Source organism: Artemia sp. Qi Xiang Cuo, chromosome 6 (genome assembly GCF_049724085.1).
Source record: "Artemia sp. Qi Xiang Cuo chromosome 6, ASM4972408v1, whole genome shotgun sequence".
In the NCBI taxonomy this organism is placed as follows: Eukaryota; Metazoa; Arthropoda; class Branchiopoda; order Anostraca; family Artemiidae; genus Artemia; species Artemia sp. Qi Xiang Cuo.
This window is the reverse complement of record NC_142799.1, coordinates 66,513,151-66,529,331: the sequence shown is the minus strand read 5'-3', so window position 1 is coordinate 66,529,331 and position 16,181 is coordinate 66,513,151. Positions and strand designations below refer to the sequence as shown.

General features: G+C 36.6%; 1 protein-coding gene across 2 annotated transcripts in view; it reads right to left on the bottom strand.

Annotated features, from left to right (window-relative positions):
• Positions 1-16,181, bottom strand: part of LOC148951525 (metastasis-associated protein MTA3-like) — a 156,215-nt gene that overhangs the window by 102,011 nt on the left and 38,023 nt on the right. For both annotated transcript variants that reach the window (XM_089090311.1, XM_089090313.1), the window contains exon 2: positions 11,544-11,611. In XM_089090311.1, the coding sequence (XP_088946437.1) occupies positions 11,544-11,611 (68 nt within the window). The remainder of the gene's footprint in view (positions 1-11,543; positions 11,612-16,181) is intronic.

The window sequence follows — 16,181 nt, the reverse complement described above, 5'->3', positions numbered from 1 at the left end:
TTTAATTGCGCCTAGTATCCAGTTTCTCGTTCTGTGGTGCTGTATAATTCTCTTGCTTGTCTAAATGAAAATTTAAGAGGCTAAAGGAAAAGAGAAGGTAGACTGTGGTGATCTAAGAGGTGTTACGTTACATTTTTGTCAAATCGAGATTTGAAGAAACAAACTTAAACTTACAAATTCATCAAATGCTTTTCTTATTTTTTGGAAACAAAGAAAAATATCAGAGCAATAACATAAGCAATACCTTTCCCATAATTCACTAAACTCTTGCTCTTGATAACACATACAATCGCACGAATGGACAAAGATTTGCAAAGCATAGTTTTCGTCCGAGGTGCAATACAGGCAGTAGACAAAGCCTGGTAAAAAGTGGGGACTCAAAAGATGTTTGATTGATATATCTGGAATTAAGAACGCGAGATTGCTAGCCACACTTGTAACTTACGGGATAATTGATTAAAAAGTAGACATTTGCAAAAATTCACTTGGAATTCAGTAGACAGGTGCATAAAACAAAGAAACTTTTCTCAACAAATAGTAGACCCCTGATTTATACAGTCCAGGTGCTCGTAGGCTTTATAGTATCATCGTTCAAGAAATATCTTGTTTTTTGAAATTGTTAAGCTGTCTAACACTTCAACCAAAAAAATGCAATGGTCTGAAATTTCGTTGTGAAAGTTTGGCAGTTTGTAGCTAGACGTGCCCAAAAAATTTCAAACAGATCCTTGTGATTTGCTGCACAAAGAAGGTGCAATATGCCTCTGAAACTCCGTTCCCTCTGTCACTTTTCTGGAAGAGGGGATTGAAGTGGTAGATTGGAGAAGGGGCACACGCTTTTGTAAATCATTATTCTCAATTTGGTGCTCAAATGATACAGATTAGAATTCCTTGCCCGATTTAATTTCCAACAAGAAACAACATGCCAACCTATACACTAAAAAATTGGTGGTGGGATGGGGTTAAGGAGAGTTGATCATATTAAACCTGAAATCATGCGGATTAAAAATATTTGCAGCATTCCAGTTCAAACAAGTTGCAAAATGTCTTCCTTTCTGAGTCTCCACAGCTTAGACTTTGCCCATTTATTGCACTGATGCAGGACTTAAATCGTTTTTTTTACCCCATCATTGAAATTCCACATCTTCAACTTATGATTGGTCAGATGGTATTATAGAGTTGGAAGACAGCGGTAGATGTTTCCTAAAATGAACCCTCTTTACTTCAACTTTGAAGCCATTTAGCTGAGAAGCCTTTAAATTTTTATAAATCGCCTCTTCTTTCGATTGTTTATCGATAATGCTCTCCACACCATAGAAGGGCTTTACAAAAGAGCCAATATCAAGGTGTATGTTCCATGTCATGGACTTCAACGCTTTTGGCCAGAAATTCTTTGGTGCTTTAAGTCTCCTTAATCCACACTATCTACTTTAAGTTTCAAACCGTGAAAAAAAAATTAGCATACACAAATCCTTTTAGCAACTATACTGTGCACCGGAATCGTGCTGGTGCAAGGGTCGCGCTCAGTAAGTTTTAAACTGACCTGACACACAAACATATATTCTGCGATTGTAACCTTTCGGGCAAAACCCCTTGTACTTTAAAACCCTCTTGAACCAAGGTGCACGCCTTGTAAGTATTGGGTTGAAAAGAAAAATCAAGTCATCGAAAATGTCTGTGAACAGACATTTGTTACTTTTTGTTCATTTCATAAAAGTAAGGAGCAAGCTTACTTATTTATTAATAATTTAATATCAACTATTAACAAAAAAACTTAACCTAGCGACATCTCTCCAAATACCACAACATGATATAGAAGAGGAATAATCAAACAAATGCACAACATAAAAAACAATGAGAATTAACAGGAGTGAAAAAAAAATACTTAAGTATAACTACAATATCATGTACCTTAACAGTCAATTCCTTCCTTAGCGCACATCGATCAAAATACGATAATAATAACAGTAATATTGGTGATCTAAAACCATTTTATTTTAAAAATTATAAATCCTATCAAATTAATCATTAAAAGCATATTTAAAAAACAATCCACTTTTCAACAGCTCATTCACCTAATGAATTCAAGCTTGGATTTTATAACGAACATAATGACTTTACAGAGACGCATGAATTGTTCGACAAAATCCTATAGCCTAACTGACCCCAAACACCAAAACTTCCAGCTTGCACATGTAACACACACGAACAAAAACCTTAACAAATGAAACTCAGAGAGGAAAGAAAATAACAAAATGTAAAATAAATAAAAAAAGGTGAAAAAAAGAGGATTTTGTCAGCCAGTGGCGAACCATGAAGAAGAAGAAATAAGCAAATATTTTGACCTCAGTGTTAAACAAAAAAGAAAGAAAAGAAACCAACAAAAATCAAACCTTTCGAAGATGACTTATCAACGACAGAACAGAAACTAAAAAAAAAACAAAAAAACAAAAAAAAAAACTTTACAGCATAAAAAGTAAGAAGCTAAATTCTACACCCTTTATCCAGAAAAACCATCCATTCTTAGCATTGCCTCATCAAGTTGCTTAAAGGAAAGCGTTTTCCCTTGAAGCCATTCTGCCTAGCTGATAACAAGATAATATTTTTCATGTTTATGGGTTCAATTACCCATTCCATCAAATATTTGTCGTTAGAAACAGCTATCGCTTCCTCAAAGGTTGGAAAATGGTCGAGATGAACACAAATACGCTCTGCCAAACCAGAAAAAAAGTTTCAAGAGGCTTCCTAAATTTGAGAGTTTCTACAGCATTACGGTGCTCAATAGATCATTCCACAAAATTTTTGGCGCAAATTTATAATTTTTAACTAGCTGCCCAAAAGTACAACGATTTGAAATAATGTTTCAATATTGTTGGCACAAAGTGCAAATTAATTTGTTGAAATGGTCAAGAGCATGGATACTACCAGTGCTTGCAACTATATTTTCGGCAATTCTAAGCATTAATCAGTGAACGCAAAATTGGGAAACATCGATTATGATTCAGCATTATTTAAGAAAGGGGAAAGAAATCTGCAGGAGTCAAACTCTAGGTAGTTCAATCAGTAAGTTATTCTGTAGAGTGCTGTGTAAAAGGATGGATAATGGTCGCAACACAAAGGTAGATTAATTGAATGTCAGGCTGGGTTTAGGGAAAATTATAGTGCAATAGATCAAATTGTTTGCTCACATGTTTTAGTTAGTAAATATACGATGCATCGGGAAAATAGGCTATACACGGCGTTTTTGGACATTTGGGGAGCATTTGAAGAATTTTCAAGGAGTTTGTTGAAAGTGATGTAAGTAAAATTAGAATTGTCGATTATGTTAGTAGAAGTTATCAGCTCCGGATTTTCAAAAGATGTTAGAGATTTTGGATAGTTATTTACGAAGTAAAAATTAATTTTAACACCGATAAATCATTCATATTAGTTTTTGAGATATATTAAAGAGAAAAAAAAAAGTTTTATTTTAAACGAAGAGATGATAGTTTTTATGAATTTTATTTATTTGGGATGTAAGTTTGTAATTTCAGGGAGGTGGAGTGCAAATTACGAGTTGGAAAGGTCAGAAGGCTTCATGGTTGATTCTGGAAAGCCCCCCTTAGGCCACTAGGGGCAACACATATTAAGTTACACAAAAGAATTTTGAGACAAAATTAGAGCACGTTATAAGTTATGGCGGGGAAGTTTGGGAGTTAGAAAAAGGAAAAAAATAAAAAGAGTATACTTAGGACATTTCAGGAGACTTAGGGCTAAGTGGGAAATCTAATAGCTTGGTGTTAAAGGGTGATATAGGATTATTTTCACTACGAGTGAAAAAACTATTTAAATGATAGGATACTGGGAAAGGTTATTGGTTTACCAAATAATAGTAAATGCAGCTTATATGGAGGTGTTGCAGGACAGAGGGAAAAATGCGCGGGCTTCCCAAATGAGATCAATTTTAAATAGATGTAGGTTATCAGGTATCTGGAATGAAGGGAAGGGGATAGGATTGGAGGATGGAAATGTACCAAATTTAGTAAAGGGTGTGTTGGAAGACCAGAAGATTCAGAAATGGCAGTGTGAAGTCGCATCCTCGGCGTCTCTTGGAGTTAACCGGCGATGGAAAGGGGGTCTGAATATATGATATTTATTTTAAACCAGGTTTAAATAGGCTAGTGAAAAAATTAAGTAATATATGTCAGGAAAGGGTAATTTCCTAACACTTGGAGAGAGGATGAAGTACTTAGGTAGAGTATGGGTAACAGATGGTCCTTACTCATGCTCCATGTGTGAAGATAAGGGCGAGGATATGCTTCACTTCATGGATCTTTGTCCTGAATTACAGGATTTAAGAAAAGAATTATTTTCTAGTAGTTTGGGGTCAAGTGTGGGGTTGGTCTAAGTAATGGCATCAAAATACTATGGGACAATAAAAAGATTGTAAAATACATTAAAACTGGAATGACCCATAGAGATTTTGTAGGGGCGGGGTGCTTGATGAATTGTTGATTGTGTGTGAATTGTTTTCTCTGTTTGTTACTTTTCTGTATGTAGCCATAGTTGACGTGGCTGTAAAACATTTAGTACTTATCTATCTATTAATATTATGTATGTGAGTATAAGTTTTATTTTGTTGTGTTATCATTATGGTATTATGTGGCTTACTATGTGTTTTTTTGTCTACTGTTATTGCTGTTATATCATTATGTTATAGTATTGCTATTGTTAAGCATATTATAGTTTCCGTAAGTTTTGTGTTGTTGTTTTGTTTGAGCCATGGCCCGAAGAAGTAGAGCAGTAAACAATTTATCTATCCATCTATTAAATTTACATTAAGTTTGTTAGATTGTTTACCAAGCCCTGGTGCACGAAACAGAGACGTAGCAAATGGAAATATTGAAGGACGGCTCAAAATGGCCATCTACCGCTTGAGCAACTAAGTTATCTCTGCTAAGCAGTTTCTGATAAGCAGAATAAAATGACCAGCAATCTCAGGAAAATATATTTTATAAAGTATACTGAAAACTTGACAATGTTTAAAGGCTATCGTGGCATCAAGAGTGTATTTGCAACTAAATTGACCCATTTTGTGACCCCATAGCTATAAGCACTTTTCTACTAGTCATATCTACATCTTAAAACCTAGTTTATCAGATGCAACGCTATAGCGTTGCCCATAATAAAGGCCATACGGCTCCAATGTTTTTTTATTATTTATTATTATTTTTTCCCCAGAGGCAATTCATATGGAAGGGGTCGTCGTAGAAACTTCAAAGGGGGCTCTTTCGATTGGAAATCGAGAGTTCTAGTTCCCTTTTTAAGGGTCAAAAGTGATTGGAAGGCAACTAACACCCCTTCCACGCCCACCAGTTCTCCAAACACATCCAATCAAAATTTTGAGATAGCCATTTTGTTCAGCGTAGCTGATTTCCAGATAGAAATTATGTTTTTGAGGAGGACACAGCCCTCAGGGCAAGGGTTGTAAGTTATGACCTGAGGGCATATAAGCTTTTTATAGAAAGCTTTGTCGTAGAAACTTCAAAAAGGAATCATTCGATTGGAAATTCAAAGGTCTAGTGCCTTTTTTAATAGTCAAAAGTGATTGAAAGGCAATTAATCTTCCTCTCACGCCCACCTTTTCCCCAAACACATCGAATCAAAATTTTGAGATAGCCATTTGTTTTAACGTAGTTGAAAGTTCAGGAAACTAAGAATTGAAGATAACATCCCCCCCCCCCACACACACACAGGATTGTAAGTTATGCTCTGGGGGCATATAAGGTTTTTATATAAAGCGTTGTCGCAGAAACTTCAGAAAGGGCTCATTTGATTCGAACTTTTAATGGCTAGTTCCCTTCTTAATAGTCGAAAGTGATTGGTAGGCAACTAACACCCCTTCCACGCCCACCATTTCCCCAAACACATCCAATCAAAATTTTGATATAGCCAAGTTGTTCAACGTAGTTGAAAGTTCTGGAAATTATATGTTTGAGCAGGACACTCCCCCCACAGTCAAGAGTTCAGGGCAAGAGTTATAAGTTATGCCCTGGGGGCATATATGGTTCTTATAAAAGAAATGCTCGTCTAAACTTCAGAGAGGGCTCATTTGCTTGGAAATTGAAAGTTCTAGATTACTTTTTAAGCGTCAAAAGATATCTGAGGGTAACCAGCTTCCTCCCCCCCCAAAAAAAAACCTTTTTCCCCAAATGCATCCGATTAAAATTCTGAGATAACCATTTTGTTAAAAATAGTCTAAAGATCATATAACAAAAAGTCCAGTGCCGACAAAACCCCCAGGACCCGGGGGTAGACTTTGTAAGTTATGCCCTGGGAGCATATATGGGTCTTATGGAAGGGATGCTCGTATTAACTTCAAAGAGGACTCATTTGATTGGAAATTTAAAGTTCTAGTTCATTTTTTAAGTCAAAAGAGATTGGAGGGCAACTAGCCCCCCACGCCCCTTTTTCTCCAAATACATCCAACAAAAATTTTGAGATACCCGTTAAGTTAAAAATTGCTGAAAAGTCAGATAACAAAATCTCAGGTGTCGTCACCCCCCCCCCCAAGGCCCGGGGACAGGCGTTGTAAGTTATGCGCTCGGGCATATATGGTTCTAATGAATGAGATGCTCGTATAAACTTCAGAGGGCTCATTTGATTGGAAATTGAAAGTTCGAGCTCACTTTTTAATAGTCAAAAGAGATCCGAGGGCAGCTAGCCCCCGCGCCTTCTTTTTCCAAACCCATCTGATAAAAAATTTTAGATAGACATTTTGTTAAAAATAATTCAAAGGTCGGATAAGAAAAACTCCGGTGTCAATACAACCCCCTAGGGCCCAGGGGAAGGCGTTCTAAGTTATGCCCTAAGGGCATGTATAGTTCTTGTGAAAGGGATGCTCGTATAAACTTCAGAGGTGGTTCATTTGATTAGAAATTGAAAGTTTTAGTTCACAGTTTAAGAGTGAAAATATATCCAAGGGCACTTAGCCCCCCCCCATACACCTTTTTCCCCCAAGCCCATCCGATGAAATTTTTATAATAGCCATTTCATTAAAAATAGTTCAAAGGTCAGATGAGAAAAATTCCTGTGTCGATTGAATCCCCCAGGGCCCGGAGCCAGGCGTTATGAGTAATGTTCTAGGCGCATATATAGTTCTTATGGAAGGAATGCTTGTATAAACTTCGGAGATGGCTCATTTGATTCGAAATTGAAAGTTCTTGCTCACTTTCTAAGAGTCAAAAATGATTGGAGGGCAACTAGCCCCCCCCCCCCCTCCACGTCCTAAACGCATCAGATCAAAATTTTGAGATAGACATTTCTTTAAAAATAGTTTATAGTTCAGATAACAAAAACTCCGGTGTCAACACATCCCCACAGGGCCCGGAGATAGGCGTTGTAAGTTATACCCTGGGGGCATATATGGTTGGTATGCCCAGGGATGCTCGTATAAACTTCATATAGGGCTCATTTGATTAGAAATTGAAAGTTGTATTTCACTTTTTAAGAATCAAAAGTGATTGGAGGGCCGCTAGCCCCCCCCCCCCCCACACTCCATTTATTTTCCAAGAAGCACTTCATATAGAAGGGGTCGTCAGATAAACTTCAAAGGGTGCTCATTCGATTGGAAATTGAGAGTTCTAGTGCCTTTTTTAAGAGTGAAAGTGATCGGAGGACAACTAAGCCCCAAATACATTTTCCCCAAATACATCTGATAAAAAATTTGAGGTAGCCATTTTGTAAAAATATTTCAAAGATCGTATAACAAAAACTCCTTTACGTATGGCCATTTCGTTTAAAACAGTTCAAAGGTCAGATAAAAAAAAATCCTGTGTCGACACAATACCCCCCCCCCCCAGGGCCCGGGGCAAGCGTTATAAGTATTGCTCTGGGGGCATATATGGTTCTTATGGAAGGTATGCTCGTGTAAACTTGGGAGAGGGCTCATATGATAGGAAATTGGAATTTCTCGTTCACTTTTTAAGACTCAAAAGAGATCGCAGAACAACTAGCCCCCCTCTCCACGCCCTATTTTACTCAAACCCATCCGATAAGAACTTTGAGAGAGCCATTTTTTCAAAATAGTTGAAAGGTTGAAAATAGAAAGTTCTAGTTCACTTTTAAAGAGTCAAAAGAGACCGAAGGTTAATTAGCCCCCCCCCCCACGCCCATTTCCCCAAAGCCATCCAATAACAAATTTAGATAGCCATTTTGTTAAAAAATAGTTCAAAAATTAGATAATAAAAACTTCGAGGTTGACACAAACCCATTTTTCAATTTGATATTATTACTTTGATACCAGTTTTGATACTTTGATGAGCATTTGATTTTTTTTTTTAAATTTTGATATTGAAATAAGGGATTTTTGAAAACTTGAAACTTTTTGCAATCAAAAACGAACAAAAATTAATGTTAAAAAAAGATTTCCGAAAAATAGTTTTTTCAAAGAAAAACTTTGTAAAGGTCATTTTAAACTTAAGATCAGCAGATACAAACACCTGTTATAATTCAAACTCAAAACGACCAAAAATTACTATAAAAGAATAAATGCAACCCAACACGAAGAGAAATTAAATAAACATTCATAGCAAAAAACATACAACAAGTAATAATATAAATGAATAAATAAATCTTAAAGCAAGTAATGCTTAGATTGAATATGAAAATCGAGCTTAAAACGAAAAAAAATATTTTCCTATTGAAGTATAAATGAAACTTAAAACGAACATAAATTAAATAAACAATTAATGCAAAAAAACATACAATAGATATTAATGTAAATTAAAAAATAAACTTTAAAACGAGTGACACTTAAATTGAATATGCAAATCAAGCTTGAAACGAACAGAAATTACTATAAACAAGAGTTTGGGTATCACCTGCTTCTCTCACTGTAAAATTCTAAAACTTACTGCGTTATTGGCGCTTTACTGAAAACTATATGCGTCTTAAACAGTCTTGGAAAGTATAAACAACATCAAATTGAATATTTAATGTATAATGATATTAATTGTTGAAAGATTCATCCGTTCAAGAATTTATTTCACTGTAATTTTATTTTTATTTTCAATGCTGTAAGAACTGGAAAAGAAAATATTTGTAATATAATTCGTTTTCAGTTAAACGCCAATGTAGGCCAAAAGTAGCCAAAGTAGGCTTTTGGTTTTTATTTACAGTTAAGGAAGGAGGCAGTATCCAAACACTTTTTTATAGTGAAACTATATTCGTCTTGACCAAGTTTAAAAGGAGATAAAAAATTAAACTGAATATTTGACGTCTAATAATACCAATCATTCAAGTCTTATCAGTCTCGTCTGCTCGTATAAATTTAATATTTATTTTAAATGTTATGCATAAAACAAAATATTATTTGTGAAATTCATTTTCATTAAATCGTCAATGATGCAGTAGATTTTAGATTTGGCATAAATTATGACAGTGAACAGGACAATACGTCGTATAGAATCAAGTTCTTTTGGTGTTAGCTTAAACTGTTCTCGAAAGCAGTATATCTTTAGGCAATAAATACCCTTAACCATCCATCTGGCCCGATGGTAAGCACCCAACGGACTAATGTGAGTACGTTCTTGTTCAGGATTATTCTCATCAAGAACCACCAAGCATAGCTTCAAGAACTCCAGGTAATCCTCACGTGACATCTTGACATAACTGATGGTGCAGGAAGGTGACAATTTCTTGCTTCTTCAGATGCAGCCAGTCTTTTACAGGTTCTGTTAGACAACCATTACTACCTGTGTCTCTGTCAAGAGCAGCAATACTGCTTTGGTCAATGAATTTCCACTGTTCATTAAATTTACTGAAGATATCAATCCAGAGTACCATAGGATGGAAAGAACATATTGAAAACAGCAGCAGATACTATTTCAAGGATGTGGTGCCTGTAGGCCTAGAAAAGGAGACGCTTGTTGAAAGCTTGTTGGATGACTGTGATTGCTTCTGAATGGACACCAGTATTTGAACTAGTTGTGTCAAAGCACAACCCAGCAAACCATTCTGGGGCTCCTTTTCATTCCTGCAAAGCCTCAATTACTGCTTTACCCATCAGTTCACCTGAATCTTCTGGTAGTTTAAAAATACTGAGAAGCTTCTCAATGTTTACGCCTGAAACCACTATTGGCATGCGATCAACTAAACTACCATTATTGTCTGGTAGCAATTTGCTGTCAAAGTGTGCCACTAATGGTGCTGCTGGCAGAAAGAGTGCTTTCTGCTGTTGGGCAGTTGACTGACGAACTTTTTTTCTTGCTCTATAGATTGAGCTAGTGGACATAACAATGTTCTCAATATCAATGCCACCGGCTTTCAGAGCTGAAGCAACTACATGCATAGCATCCCGTGATGTTGTATTGGTACGATCTAAGCTAGCAGCAAGCATTGGGTCATCAACCAGACAACGCTTATTTATTACAGAGAAGGAATTTCTGGTGGAACTGTTTCACTCATGACAGTTTCTGAGTTCAGCTGTGCATATAGGCCAGATAACTTCAATAGCCTTGGTCTATAATCTTGCTCATCATTCGACGATTCAGTCTCGGAGTTACAAAGCTGGCTGTATTCTTCTACTGATGTTGAATATAACATCACCGATGTATCCCGATCCACGTTTGCCTTTTCTCTACGTCTTTCTTCATCCTGGAGCCTCTTCTGTCTTTTCCCGTGACGAATTTTGAATTCTAAATCGTTTTCACCCATAAACATCTTTCTGTCGCTTCTCTGGTCTTGCAAGAAACACAAGTCTTCCGGAATGTTTGTAAGTTGATTACAATCAGCATGTCCAATATCAAATAGCTTTTCCAACTGGGCACAAAATTCTTGTTCCACTTCTACTTGTCTGTTACTTCGGCGTGACTTGTTCTTAACAATCCCTAAATGTTTTTCATACAGTGCTTCCCATTTTGCCATAGCATTTGACTTTTGTGTTATTGGAAGACTGGCTAAAGCCCACAGTTCCAAAACTTCATTAATAGTATGTAAACAGCTATCAGGTAGGGTGCATTTGCTAGTTGTCAGGTCAAAAAATAGTCGGCGTAACACCTGACCATTTGTTGGTAGCTGGTGCTTGCAAGTTGTGGCATCAAGTACTGACAGCAACTGGCCAACCAGCCATACTTCTTACTAGATCTCGTTGTAACCTTCTTTTTTCTCCATCACTTCAGAAACTACCAAACACTTTTCAAGTCAGAAGTCAGTCGACAGTGCTATAAACAAATAACAAACTCAGAAATACTAATAGACAGTGTAGTCTGAATTCAAGATGGCAGATATCATCAAGATAGAGTTAAATATAAAAATCATAGAGAAAACGTAAACATCAAGTAATAAGGCTGGTAAGTAATAAGACTGCATGTAAGGTTGATTTTGCTACAATGAACCTGCAAGTAAGGTTCATTACTGTCCATTAATATCATGCAAACCAGTATAGAAAAGCAATAATTACTAACGTCGCATATAGCAAAATAAGTGGAAAATTTGGATGCTTTGAGGGGTTACTTAAAGAGAGAAGAATTATATAAAATGGAAAAATAAAATATAGCCTAGATCACCTTCACAAGCTCCTCTATTCTCCGTATTTTATATGGTTCGGTTGGCGAAATTTCACAGTAGATATAATCTATAAAATAAAAATATTAACACTAAAATGCTCCAATATCAAATATAGCGTCAAGACTCATAGCCATAATATGATTTGTTTACACTGTTTTTACTGATTGAGTTTTAATGATATTGAGATTGAAACAGCATTCCTTCTTCAACTCAAACTCTTATAGAAACATAAAAAGCTACCCTTCCATGGAAAGTTAAGATGATCTATGTTTACTGGCAAAAGCAAAGTGAAAAATAGGATGACAACATTAGAAATAGGCCACACAGGCGGCCTGTATTAATACCGATACATCATATTAAAGTAGTAGGCTAAGTAACAAAATACTAACTTTTTCCCCAGTCTATTTATACATGAAAACCACAATTTTCTTTAATTTTTTTTAGTTGCTTTAAAATTATGAAGTTTCTAGGGCAGTGCCAGATTTTCTTCAGTGTTGTCACGTTGAACCGTGAAAACAAATGAGCAAGAATAATTAGTTTAATTCGACAATGCTTTTTGGTAGTAAAACTATTGGTTCCCTAAAACACCTACAGTTTCTAAGGAAAGCTGCATCTTCGTAAACTGTTGGTGATATATACTTTTAGCTTATTTTTTCTTCTAATTACTCTACGTATGTATTACACTTAACGCCCACTACTACAAAACTGCAAAACGTTTTTTTTTTTTTACTAAAAACTGAATTCCAATTTTTTCTTCCAAAATTCTGTAGGATATATATGTCTGAGTAAGCTTTGGCTTCACTCATTCAAACAATTAGGTTTCATTTTCAATGTCATTGGCGCTTTAACTGTTTGAATGTGAACCGATCAGATCAGACCGAGAACAGATCAGTCAGACCAAAAACAGATCTTATCAGATCAGAGATCGGAGACATTTCACGCAACGCTCAGCCAAGGCGTCGCAATACGTGGCCGAACAATCAGAAGCGTCAGTATTTGATGATACTTTATATGGGAGGCCAGTTTCCAGCTTTACTGAGGGTGATATCGTTGCTGACTCTTGCCGATCACTGTGACCTTCAGGGTACAACAAAGGCGTTTACGTTAGAAGACATCCAGATCCCTGGTTCTAGGGGTTTTATGAGAGGTCTTGGAGCCATATAGTAGTACTGGCACCACTATTGTATCAAATATCTGCAGTTTAGTCTTCAGTGTGACTTGGTGTTGTTACCATACGAGTTTACCCAGACAGAGGAAAACAGTACAGGCCAAAATAATCATGAGTCAAAAGCAGTAGTTAAGTCAATAAACACCTGGATCATCTTTTGCTTATGTTTAAATCTGGGCTATAGAACCTGTCTCAAGCTGAATATCTGGTCAGAATAACCCATGTCAGACCTGAAGCCTCCCTGGTTGGGTCTAGATCGTTATATCAATTAGGGCGATTCCTCTGTAGTTTTTGCATTCCGTCTTATCTCCTTTTTTTAAGTACTGGTAGGATAGGGTATGATTAAGTACTGGTAGGATAGAGAACCTCCAGTCAAGTTGTACATATTCCATTCCGCAAACCCTTGTTTGCCATATATTATCTGATTGAAGCATATTATGAAGGATAAGAAGGATATTATCTGATGGAGATTCTGAATTGTCAAAGGAGGTAGAGCTTTATAAATTTCAGGTGGTATTGAGTCTTCGCCAGGTGACTTGTTATTCTTTAGAAGTCGTATGACCGTGCTTAACCCCCCGGATAGTTGGAGAATATAAACTCACTCCCCCATAAGTCCCTGAAGATCTTGGGTGGTTATGTGATGGGGAAAAGGTAGGGTGATGCGGAAAGTTCAGAATGATCCAACCAGGGGGGGGGTTCACAGACTCCAGCAAAACTCAGCATAGACTTCATATATGTTCACCATCATTCAAACATCCCCTATAACTATACCTCCCCGTCAGGTTTAAACTCGTAGGTACGCTCCATTATCATTGTCAAATTTTTCAACATTATAATTAGCCCACCCATAGGCAAAACAATATATTTGGGAAGACGAGTCCTAATTTCATAAATAATACGACTGTAACAACAAATTAGCTGAAAAAAATACAACCACGTGCAAAGATACGCAAAAAAGTAAAATGTACAAGTATTTACGGAATTTTCAATAAATTTCCCTTCCAAAACAAAATAAGCATACATTAGAAAGCACAAATCCAACAATAGTATATACTGTCAAAAGATCTTTCTCAGAAACTTGGTTACATTTTTTAAATATCCAGGAATTCCAATCTTAGACGATTTTGCAATTATTTTACTATTAAAAGTCCAGTATAGAACCACATATCTTGTAACCCTCTTTCACGACTTTGACAAGATCATTAGCCAAAATCAATTGGAAGACAGCAAAGAGACTTCTTGAAAAGATGTCCATTAGATAACTTGTAAAAAAGGAGTAAGTTCTTTAGCAACAATCCTTTTCTTTAAAATCTAAAACACTAAACTGGTTCCCTTTTTTGAAGGAAGGTGATCCTTGAGTTCAAAAAGAATGGTGAACAGATATTTGTAGATACAACTGTTAAAACCCATGTTAAATAACAGTTGATTTTTACAGAATTTTTTAAATTAGTCAAGGTCCTAAATAAAGAGAAAAATTGTTAATTCTGGCATGCGGTCAAAGAAGGTAAATAATAATATCTTCAACAATGGAAAATCTGCCAAAAATTGTGAGAAATGTTATAAATTGGGGAGAAAGTTGATATCTAAGCCTTATACACATGAAAAGTTATGCATGGGGTAATTAACTATTATTTGGCGTCGAAAATAAATGTTTCAAGATGATTTATTTGTCCCCTTGAGCTTCAAATTTAACATCTCAGTCATAGTCAGAACCCATTTTATCAACAAGTTTGGAAGTCAGTGACCTCTCTGAAAGAAACCTGACTTGATCAATCATATGCAGCTTGCTGTCTATTAGAAACAACCACATCCGTAGTGGCGCAGGTACACTTGGGTTAAAGTTTCACATACTTATATATAAAAAAAAACGAGTATAGTATTATGAAATCCATTACGACAATAAGTCTTGACAATGTTCAAATTGATTTCCTGAATCCATTCTTTCACGGGAATCGGTGAGATTTTTGCAATTTTTCTTTGAAAGAATTGATTTCTGTCTTTTTTAAACGTGGGCTAAAATTTCACATAGGGGAACACGGGGTGGAACGGGGTAAGGGGCGGACCGGGGTTAGATGACAAGAAAGGTGCTGCGCCAAGCGGCAATAGCTATAACTACTCCAGCTCGGTACAGCTGAACTGCGGAATCCATGTTTGTTTAGTTTCCTTTCGTTTAATAAGAGAACCAGTTGTCGTCTAGTTATTTGCTGTTGGATTGCAACTTTTATTGATTTTGTAATTAAGGTAAGGTTAACACGCTTCTTTGCATTACATCTGTAGCTAGTCATAATTGTAATACGTTAAATGGGCTTTGTTTTAGTGACTTTCTTGTTTCTTTACTAAAAGTTTTTGCGTGGCCATAACCTCCAAATAATAAGGCGTGTTCCTGGGGTGGAACAGGTGGGGGGGATTGGGTAAGTACCCCATTCCGCCCCGCACTATTTTAATCTGACCAGTTGTTAAAACTGGGTCAGTACCTTTTCTTAATTTATTTTCAGATGGTCCGTGTGTATAAGAGAAAGACAAACAGACAATCATGGTCTACTGAGGCGATGAGCAATGCTGTTGTAGCGGTTATTTCTGGTCGATGTGGCTGCCTGAATGCTTCTAATGAGTTTGACGTTCCCCAAACTACTCTTGAAAGATACGTTAAGAAAAAAAGGAAAATCCTGAGTATCTGATTGATAAAACTGAAGGGAAATTTCAAACCGTGTTTACCCAAGAACAGGAATTTGAGCTTGTGACGTAGTTGAAAACTATGAAGGCGTGGTTATTTGGTCTGACGATGAAGGACTGGCGTAGCTTTGCTTCCCAGTTAGCTCAAAGAAATGGCATAGCTCATATATTTCAAAATGAAATAGCTGGTCAAGACTGGGTCAACGGATTTATTAAGAGAAATCCTTGTCTGTCTATTCGAAAGCCAGAGTCAACATCTGGTGCAAGAGCTATGGGATTTAATAGAGTGGCTGTGGATAGTTTTTTTTTCACTTCTCACTCAATTGGTAGATAAGCACAAACTGACAGCGTTGTAGATGTTTAATTGTGATGAAACTGGTGTTTCAGTGAACCCTAAGAACCATTCAAAAATCATTGCTTGTATGGGTAAACGACAAGTTGGTGCAATAACTTCTGCAAAAAGGGGGGAGACCGTAACCTGCCTTATTTGCATGTCTCCAAGTGGATCATACATGTCCCCGATGTTAGTTTTTCCGAGGAAGAAAATGCAGAAGGAGTTTGAGCTGGGACTATCTCCAGGGAGTTGGGCTGAGGTTCACAGCACTGGATGGATGACCGCTGAGCTATTCTTAGTATGGTTTAAAAAATTTGTAGTATTTTCTAAGGCATCAAAGGACTTTCCGGTTCTCCTCATATTAGACGGACATTCCACCCACACCAAGAACCTAGAGGTCATAGATTACGCAAGAGATAATGGCGTTTCGTTGCTTTGTTTACCCCCGCACTGTTCTCACAA